Source organism: Mus caroli, chromosome 12, assembly GCF_900094665.2.
Source record: "Mus caroli chromosome 12, CAROLI_EIJ_v1.1, whole genome shotgun sequence".
NCBI classification, from domain to species: domain Eukaryota; kingdom Metazoa; phylum Chordata; class Mammalia; order Rodentia; family Muridae; genus Mus; species Mus caroli.
In genome coordinates, this window is record NC_034581.1 from 82,892,769 (window position 1) to 82,903,248 (window position 10,480).

Here is a 10,480-nt window from a genome sequence, read left to right on the forward strand (position 1 = left end):
GTATTGGGGACTTTTTGGATAGCATTGGAAATGTAAACGAAGAAAATACCTAATTAAAAAAAAAGACTTGGGGGTGTTTAAGGCTTAAGTCTAAACAGGAGGCTTTCCAAGTGCCACCATCAGAGTTACCACTCATTCTTCTGTGACCCATTGGCGTCTCTCTTCCTGTCCCCACTGCCCATTGGCACCACTGCCTTCCTGTCCCGTGAGGCTGAAGAGTTCACAGCTGGCTGGTCAGAGACATCATCTCCTAGCTCCCTCATCCAAGATCACCATGTACCACGAATCCACTGCCTGCAGCACTGGGCAGCTGGAGAGGCCTGCAGTTGCTAAATCCCAGTGTTTGTTCCTGGGGACAGGAAGAGCGTGATGGCACTATGTCCCAGGCAGCAGGCTGGTCTGTGTGGAGAATCTGGCAGGCTCTGGGGACAGATGCCACAACAGCAGCCTTACTTTCCTCTCACAGACATGGGCCTTGCTTCAGAGACACCCCCACCCAGGAACACACATAGACTTTTCCTTGGGGGTAGGAATGAATTAATTCACACAATTATAGACCAATTAAACTACTTTCAGCCAATTCAGGCCTTGAGAAAAGTCCCAGAATAACTCCTTGATTTAAATATTATTTACTCAATTAATTCTTTACTCAGCCTTTTTATGGAGTCCTGGTTTTTCCCTCTCCCCCACTGTTAGAGAAGAAAGGCATTTGTAATTAATAGAATCCCATATGAATGGCACATTCTTTTCACAAGGAACAATTCAGACTTCTCCATAGCTTCTTAGTAAAGAGCGCTGTCCTGTGCCTTTGCTTAGAGGTGTGGACTGGGTGAGTCACCCAGCCAGAATTTTCTACCAATATCCTTTTCTTCAGACAGACACCTTACTGGATGCCAAGGTCCCTCAGAAGTCAACTTCTGGGAGAGCCTCTCTGGAATGGAGAGGCAGGAGGCCTGGCCACTGAGCACCTATTCTCTGGAGTCAGGTCACCTGATGGATCAATGTCACTGACCACTGAGCAAATGATTAGTGGCTTCTTCCTGTCTTTGTATCATCCCCTTCAGCTGTTTCTTGGAGAGAATGGCTAAGTCTCTGGAGCAGGGCTTGGCTCATCATGGGCTACTTAATACTTAACAAAATGTGCTACTAACCCATCATCTTGCCTGGTTTGGCAAGATGCAAAGAGAATTCACCCAAAACTAAGAGTGGCATGCTCTGTCGAAGTCATTCTTAAGTGTAGTTCAACCAGAACTGCCAGTTCCACCTCCCCTCCCCTCCCTTCCCCTCCCCTCCCCTCCCCTCGGGTATTTTGATATCTAGGGAAATGGAAGGCATGCATCAACCTGTAGCTCTTTCCAGTTGAGAAATAAATAGTTACCGCCCAGGAGAAAAGATAACCCTAGAACAGTGGTTCTCAGTCTTCCAACATCTGTGACTGCTTTGTACACTTTAATACATGCTGTGGTGACCCCCAACCATAAAATTATTTTCATTGCTACTTCATAACTGCAATTTTGCAACTCTTATGAATTGTAATATAAGTAAATATTTGTGTTTTCTAATGGTCTTAGGTGACCTCCATAAAAGGGTCATTCCATTCAACTCCCAAAGGGGTTGTGGCCTTCAGGTTGAGAATTGCTGTCCTAAAGACTGATATTTTTTTCTTCTTAAGATCTCATAGGACAATAAGCAGTTCACATTTCATCCAGGAATTCTCCTTTCTTTCTGTTTAAATGCTCTGAGTAAGTCCCAGCTCCCTCACAGTTGTTTTAGAAGCAGCCCTATCATCCTGCCTTGGGCACTTCAGTCTCTGTGTGTTTATGAACTTTGTTCATAATGCTGACAGTTATACTTAATAGTAACAGGTATGCCTTTTCCTCCGTGTCTAAAGCAATGAAAAGCCAAAACAGTGACATTTGTGTGTCTAACATGGCTTTCTCCTAGGTAATGGTATTTGACTTTGAATCCTGAGTTTGCCCTGTGAGGAGGTTGGACAGATGACTTTAGTCCCACTTAAGTGCTAATGGAGATGGAGGCCTAGGGTGGCTTATCTCTCAGGTCACCCGTGCCCAAAGTGGCAGCTCCAAGATAGCTTCAGTGCAGAGCTGTTAGCATCAGCCAGCTCCTGCTCCTTGCTCTGCCTTCTACACCTGTTGGGTCTGGTGACATCTGGCTGAACTAAACATCCAGAGCAGCCCCCAAGTAGGAAGGCCTCCGAGTGGCAGCTGGCTGACGGGTGTTGAAATGGTGTATGTGCGTGCGAATGTGCACACGTACACACACACTCTCTGGTGGCTCCACTCAAATATGTGGTAGTAGTTGGCAGTACCCTCAACTGCCCAATGAAAGACCATCCCTAAGGGATAGAGCCCTCCCCATCCCTATTCACCATGCCCCCAGGGGCCATCTTTCATTGTAGAAATAAGGGCCCCAGAGCGATTAACAATATTTCAGAAAGCTTAAGGGAGATCATACATCTCCCTGTGACAGGTTTGCCCAGACTAAATGAAATGTCACTTCTCCACATTTTGACTGGAATTCCGTCAGCGCAGTCTGGCTGTGCTGCTTATCTTGGGCTGATCAGGAGCCCTGATTGGACTTTATATGCGTCCTTGACAAATAAAAATGAATGATTACTTAATAAATGGAATCGGTTTGTCAGATACCGCCTTCTAAAGCGTAGCTCCGAGGAGCTCCAAGAAGCCTAACAAAAAGGATTCTTGGTGGCACAGAGTTGGGGAACTGGCTGGCTTTTCAGGACCTGCATTGGCTGAGGCCCATCTCCCAGGAAACAGAAAACAGTGGCCCTGGGACCCCCTTGTCATCTCAGAATGAGTCTGAAATTCGACCTAGGGCTAAGTCCTTTTCCTAATGAGAATGACAGAGTCCCACGGTAGATTTCCGGAGTCACAGTGCTGGCGTTGTAGGGCAGTGGCTTCAGCATCTTCATCACTACAGGAACCAGTGATGACTACCACAGGGGTATCTACAAAAGGTCACTGGATCCCAGGCCCCGTGACATGCACATACACTTCTGCAGCTACCTGTGAGAGTTTGTACTTACTGAATCCAGAAGTATAAGTAGCTGCTTTGAGGTCTCAAGGGAGAGGTGCCCCTGTATAGAAGGGAATAGTTAATTTAGCAGCTGATGTTTATACCTGCTTTGAAGAAACAGGGCTATGCCATGAACAGCTTTAACCTCTGTGTTCTCACTTTCTTGTCTGAAGAGTTGGTTGTGGGTCATAACTATACTTACATTCTGAGCATAGTAAGGATGGCAGCAGTGTTCAAATGCAGGATTACTGTAATTGAGGAAAAGATGTAATATAAAGACAGCATAACAACTGTCAGATAATGATGTTTGGTATAACAATTCCTCTGGATAAAATGACTCATATTAAGTATTAAATATAAATATTAATAAATATTAACATACTACAATGCTACTTAAGCGTCATGTAAGTCTGATATTCTAAGGCAATGTAAATAAGTGACTGTAATTTCATAATTAGGTTATCATTCTTCAGCTTCATCTATTACTCAGATAAAAATTTCCATTGTTTTGTACTATGTCATAAAGCTGAATGATTCATTTGTGGTTTTTTTTTTTTATCTGTGTCTGGTTTCATAAAAAGTGATGTTTAACCTAAAAAAAAAAAAAAAAGCAGGATTACTCTTTAATCAAGTCTTTTATAGCTCAGGCTAGCCTTGGTCTTTCAGTCCTCCCATCTCAGGCTCTTAAGTGCTGAAATTATGTCTATGCTACCATATTTGACCATTCTTGATCTTTTAACTTGATGCTGATTATGAATGCTTGGGGCTTAGGAGAGACTGATAGGACTAGGATAAACACTGGAGGTGGAAGCACAGACTACCAGGGAGACCAGGGAAAACTCATTCACATTGAATGCAGAACCTTACTTTACCTGTGTGGTACTATTACAAGCAAAGGCATGCATAATAGAGCCAGTCTATAGCACATCAATTACACCCCAATAAAGCCATTTAATAAAACAGAGCCAGTCCCCGCTGTCCTAGGAGCTTCTTATAGTGAACCAGATGGTCATTTGTCAAATAATCACTCGAGTAATTGCTAGTGCTATAAAAGACAAAAAAAAAAAAAAAAAAAAAAAAAAAAAACCCCAAAACCTAAAAAAACAAAAAAACAAAAGCCAAAACTCCAGTATCCTCTATGAGTGAGTATGGAGGGGTGGGGGGCGAGAGCACTCTTCATGCCTTGGATAGGACGGAAGGGGTGGGGATGGACCTAAAGATGGGGAGATGGGGAGGGGGTTGTGGAAGCCTGAGGTAGGAAGGCATAGGGATCATTGGAAAACACACACCACATACACACACACACAAATACACACACAGAGAGTGACAGAGAGAGAGAGAGAGAGATGTGAGATACAAGGTGAGAACAGGGAGAGAGGCAAGACTTCATGTCATAAGACTTATGGGTTGAGGAAGACTGTTGAAGCCCCTTCACCATGAACCCCAGCTCCTTTCTCTTCACTGTTGTTCATTTGTTAATGACCATGAGGTTCAACTGAGGCTAGAAGAAATGGCAAGGACAGTTGATATCCTGGGTCATCTACCTTCTGGCTGAGCGTATCTTTGTCCCCTGCATGTCCATCGACAGTTCATCTCAGGGCCCAGGTCTGGTTCTATTCAGCAGCTGCTCCCAGGCAAGGAAGAGGCTTTTAGCTTTAATAAAAAAAAAGAAAAAAAAAAAAAAAGGGAGTAGAGATAAGAAGGCTGCCTTGGCAGGGCTCGCAGGACTGACAGGATGATTTAAATGGCCTCTCTAGTGTCTTTCTTCTGCACAGACATCATAAATCAGATTAGCATTGGGCTCTGGGGGATGGGGAGAGGGGAGCAGGTCCCAGACTCTGGGTCTGTCTAGGGCTGGCCTGGCAGCAGGGCAGCTCCAGAGGAGAGACATTGTGTGTATCACCTGTTCCTAACCCGGCTCTGTTCTTCGAAGGAGTGGGTGGGATTGTTCCCACCACCCACTCTCTCACCTTTGGGAAAGAGTGAAGAGGGGCTGATAAAAGAGCAGAGAGGAGAGAGATGTGGGCAGGGCAGTGTGGGAGGTGAAGACCGACTGACAGCCATTAGGAAATGGAGAAGCAGCCAATCTTCTCTCTTGTGTGCAGGAGATCACCTTGGGAACTCAGAAAACACTAGTGGCTCCCAGCATGTCTGAGCTACAAGTGATTCTAATATGTGCTTGGATAGGAGCTGAGCTTCTCTCTCAGATGTGAGGATTCCATCCTCTCAGGTCCATGCTCAGGTCCAATGGCTACTGTCATCTCTCTCTTGAGTGACTATATTAGGGGCATGAGAGAAGCTCCTGGTGCACATAGAGGCACATAGAGGCAGGGCAGAACTCCCAGTGGGTCACTTCTCTTTCAGATCTCCTGCCACCTGGGCAAGATGTACAGTGAGATGATCTTTGTCAATGGCTTCGTGCACTGTGACCCCCACCCAGGCAACGTACTGGTACGGAAGCGTCCTGACACGGGCAAGGCTGAGATTGTCCTCTTAGACCATGGGCTTTACCAGGTAGGAGAAAATTCTTCTTCCTGCGGTTGGAGCCCGCTGATGTTCTCTGGAAACCTTGCAGCTTGGAGGCAGATAGCTGAGGTAGCAGGGGACAGTCATCTTGTTCACATTGGCTTGATGTCTTAGTTAGGGTTTTACTGCCGTACACAGACATCATGACCAAGGAAACTCTTCTTATAAGGACAATATTTAATTGGGGCTGGATTACAGGTTCAGAGGTTCAGACTATTATCATCAAGGTGGGAACATCCAGGCAGGCATGTTGTAGGAGGAGCCGAGAGTTCTACATCTTCATCTGAAGGCTGATAGCAGAATACTCACTTCCAGGCAGCTAGCAAGAGGGTCTTAAAGCCCACACCCACAGTGACACTCCTACTCCAACAAGGCCACACATACTAAAAGTGCCACACCCTAGGCCAAGCATATTACAAACCATCACACTTGGGTATGGTAGATGGAATCCAGAGGGTTCCGCTTTCTTGGACTCATAGGCAGTGATAGCAGAGAGGAGGCTTGGAGACCTGTGGGAGAGCTTTGCAGGAGGTGGGGGGTTTTTTGTTCCACCCCATCAGTCACTGTTGAAGTAGAGGACTGCATCTGTGTTTGTTGGAAGCCAGGGAAGTAACCTAAAAACGAGATGACAATATAGATTTTATAGGGGAGTTAGCAGTCTCTGCCATTTAGGACCAAGGCTTGCCAGTTCAGGCTGAGTAACCCTAATACAAAAACTGTATACTCCCAGTGCTTGAAGCTTCTGAGCACTGTGTGTGGCATACAGAAAATTCTATGCCACATAACTTTGTTATCATGCACAGAATCACTAAATACATTGTACAAAACTACCTTTGGGCCACCTGTGTAAAGCATGTATGAAACAAATGGATTTCATGCTTAGATGTGTGATCCAGCCCCAAGTTATTATGTATATGCAAATCTGAGAAAGAGAGACTGAAATCTAGAGCATTTCTGGTCCCTTTGAACTCGTGCCCTCGGATGGCTGACTTTGGAGAGCCAGGAGCTCCTTGTCCCCTGGGTGGTGGTCAGCACTAGTCTGGGGCTCAGGCCTCGGGCCAAGAGACACCCAGTTGCTGCCTGTGTTGCCCTGGCTACAGGTGCTCACGGAAGAGTTCCGCCTGGACTACTGCCATCTGTGGCAGTCTCTGATCTGGACTGACATGGATGGGCTAAAACAGTACAGCCAGCGCCTGGGAGCTGCAGACCTCTACCCATTGTTTGCCTGTATGCTGACAGCCCGGTCCTGGGACTCAGTCAAACGGGGCATTGGACAAGCTCCAGTCTCTGCTACTGAGGTAGGTAACCGTTTCCAAGATGCCTAGGGACCTCTTCCAACCCAGTGTCTAAGTGTCTTGGTGGGCCATGTGTCTCTGTAGGGAGGGCTGTATTGGAGCCATATAGGATGAGGAGTAGGGGAGAGAGCAGGAGCTACAGCACTGGAGTGAGGAAGGCAGGGAAAGGATAGCCTAGTTTGCCTCCTGGAACCTTACCATCCTGGAGTAGAGATAAGGCTTGTGGCTTAAAAATCCCAGACCCCAGTAGTCTGGTGAGATGCCAAGGTTCCTCCAGCACCTCCCAGGGGCTATCATACTCCTGCAACCCCTGCACTTCCTCTGCCCACTGGGCACTGTTCACTGTGTCTGGGTCCTCTCTGGCTTCATGGCAGGGAGAACCTTCACTTCCTGTCTCCATATGCAAACAGCCCTGTCCAAGTCCCACCTCATTCATGGACTTGGACTGTCTATACTGGGTCCAGACTTCAGGGAGCTTCTGCACCCCATATTCCTGTCTACTTCTATTTGTCTACCCAGGATCATGGGAGTTTATTTGCTTGTTTCTCAGTGCTGGGCAGACTCAGGCCCCACTAAGGCCTCTGCTCACTGCAGGTAGAGATGAAGTCCTTCTCATGATGTTGGCTAAGCTGGGCGCTGCTTCCAGAAGCCTGGCTTTCTGGTTTGTGACCTTGGGTATTCGTGTCAAAAGCTTCAGGGTCATTCCCTGCAAGCTGCTTTGCAGGTACCTCTAGCAAACGCTGGATCCAGAGTCTTAAACAATATCTTAAAGAATCTGTCTCTCACCAATTATTGGCTCTGTTTTTCTTCAGTGGCCATGTTTGTCCAGCAGGCCTAGTGGCAGTGATGAGCACTTGCTGTTCCAGGCTCTACAGCCTTAAAGTGCATCCTGGAAGAGGGGCAGTCTAGGGATGGCAGGATCTCTGCTTTCTGTCTTACCATCAGTGCATGCAAAGTACCTACTCGCAGATCCCGGAGTTCATTCATACAATAAACATTTGCTTTAGCTGGCCTCTGAGCATGTTTCAAGGATTCCGTGACCAACAGACAAGACAGGCCTTTTGTGTAATTTACACTTTGGTTGAGAGAGACAGACAGTAAACAACTGAGCCAACAGGCAAGTGGGATAATTGCGGGTTACAGGTGTCTCTGGGGAGGGAAGGGTGTGAGGGGAGGACAAATAAGATGATGTGAGAAAGGGGTTGGGAGCCTGCCTGGTTGACGTTTGAACCGAGGTGTGAAGGACCCAAAAGACACTACTGTCAGGAACCCCTGATGGATGCACTGGTGGTACACTAAGGCCCAGGGCAAAAGAATTTGGTGTGTCCTAGAGGGTGATGGGGCGCATTGAGCCCCCACACGGGGCATTATGTGCTGTGGAAAGAGGAGGAAATGAAGCTCTTGGCAAGCTAGGAGATGCTCAGCCCTGTTGTTTGAAAGGCGTTTGGTTGACTGAGGTGCAGTGAGCCAGTCACTGAGAAAGGGAATAAGTGCTCAGAGCTACCACTGGCAGAGAAAGAAGAAGATACCAGTAGCCCCGAGGCTAGCAAGTAGCTCTTTGTTCCTAAAGAGCATGACCCAAAGGGCCAGATAAACAGGATTGGAATGGCTTTAACATAGGAGAGGGGACCTGGCTATTGGGCACACATTCACCATCAGGACCCAGGCATTGGTTGAGCATGGGGGATGGTACAAGGCTTGGGTGGGACCTGAGAGTTCTGTCCACATACTATATTGGGCTGGGCTTGGTTAGCTGGTAGTGCTTCTTCTAGGCCTGGCTTGAAGTTGGTGCCCAATTAAAAAGACTTGGAGAGCCCTTTGACCTTTCTCAGTGTACACTAGTGCTGTTTCCAGGGCTTACCTGGGAGCCCATCTGGGACCTTCCATTTGGGTGGTCAGGACCTGGGGCCCCAGTGCTTTTCTTTTCTTTGGGGGGCTGGGTTCTCTACAGGGTGCCAAAGCAGGTGTGCTAGAAGCTCCTACCTGGAGCTTACTTGTGTTCTCTTGGTCACAGGCTACCCATACTTCTAGCACCCTCATCTTCATGTGCTACATCAACCATTGTCATGTCCCCTTGCTGCTATTAGGACTCAGAGATTCGCAATAATGCAGCCTGCTACCTGCCGGAGATCAGCCAGCTCCTTAACCATGTGCCTCGACAGATGCTGCTCATCCTGAAGACTAATGATCTACTCCGTAGCATTGAGACCACCCTGGGCACGCGCTCCAGTGCCAGTTCCTTCCTCAACATGTCTCGGTGTTGTATCAGGGCGCTGGCTGAGTGAGTATGCTCCGACCTTGGCCACCGCTCAGATCCAGGGACTATCCCATGGGCCCTGCTTTCCCCACCGTTCAATCTTTTGGATCCTATCTTGACTTCTCACGCTCTAGATCTCTCTCCAAGGAATCCTAGGGGCAAAATGGGCTGCAGTGACAGCAGATACCTTGAGACAGTGTCTTTGGGTGGCCTAAAATGCCTGTGCTTTGCCGAATGATAGCATCTGGGATCTCACCTTCCCGGTCCGGCTTTCCAGATGACTCTTTCCCTTAAGAAAGTTTGAAAGTTGATTTCTGAGTATCTCAGCTTATCCAGGTGCCCCCTAGACTTGTGGCTAGAAAGCCCCAATATGACCCTGTTTCTATCTGGCCCTGTGACTCGGCTCTTAGGACCAGCCCGGGCAGTGAGCTCATTGCTTCTTATCCTGGAGATGTGGCTGTGACTTGGAAAGGTGTGGCTACTAGGCTATCTCAGGGTCACAGATCTTTCTAGATGCCTCAGCACTCTTGAGACAAAGATGGTAAAGAAGAGTGTGGAGGAGCATGCTCTAGACCTCCCATTGAGTGCAGTGAATACATCAAAAAGGCTGCGCTCTGGCAGAATGCTCTCACCCCAGGGAGGGGGCCTAGCTTGTGGTCACATCCCAGCCTGTCCATCCTGGGGAAGGAACGGCTCATTCTGGGAACCTTAGATGTGGCCACATAGATCATGTATTTACCAGCAAATATGGGATTAGATTCCAGCAAAGGCCTCTGACAACGAAGGGCGGAGTGTGGTTTAACTTTTCTCTGAGGGCTGAGAAAGCCAGGTCTTAAGCAGTGAAAGGTCTTGGGTTTGAGGCCCAGTGGGGCCTTGGATGTCGATTACTGTTTGGGGGAGGAGATTCTTTAGAAAAGTTATTTCCACTAGGGGCAGATAAGCAGGTCGGCAGGAGCATGGCAGGGGCTCTAAGGAGAGTTCAGGTCCCTGTAGCAGACTGGGAGGCTCTTCCTACAGGCGTAAAAGGAAGGGGGAGGTGACCAGTACTCTGCAGTTGGGACCTATCTAGGTTGTCCCTGCTTATCAGGTTGCAGGGGTTTGGGAGTGGATGGACCACATTTCCTGAAAGGATGTGTGACCCCGAGGATGTGAAGGGAGAGGGACACCTTAAGTGGAGGAGGTTGTGCCCTCTGATGGACTTCTTTGGGGAAATGAGAATTCCTGATTCTGTGAATCTCCTTAGATCCAGACACCTGTGGAGTCTATTAGGCATCTGCAGATTCACAACAGGGGGCTTGTCATTTCTTTTACAGTAGCTGTGTGTGTGTGAGTGTGTGTGTGTGTGTGT

The 10,480-nt window shown here is 47.7% G+C and overlaps 1 protein-coding gene across 7 annotated transcripts in view; it reads left to right on the forward strand.

The window, feature by feature from the left end:
- Adck1 (aarF domain containing kinase 1) overlaps positions 1 to 10,480 on the forward strand; it is a 102,273-nt gene that overhangs the window by 90,559 nt on the left and 1,234 nt on the right. For all 7 annotated transcript variants that reach the window (XM_021178948.2, XM_021178949.1, XM_021178947.1 and 4 more), the window contains 3 exons: positions 5,419 to 5,568; positions 6,681 to 6,878; positions 8,963 to 9,156. In XM_021178948.2, coding sequence (XP_021034607.1) covers positions 5,419 to 5,568; positions 6,681 to 6,878; positions 8,963 to 9,156 — 542 coding nt within the window. The remainder of the gene's footprint in view (positions 1 to 5,418; positions 5,569 to 6,680; positions 6,879 to 8,962; positions 9,157 to 10,480) is intronic.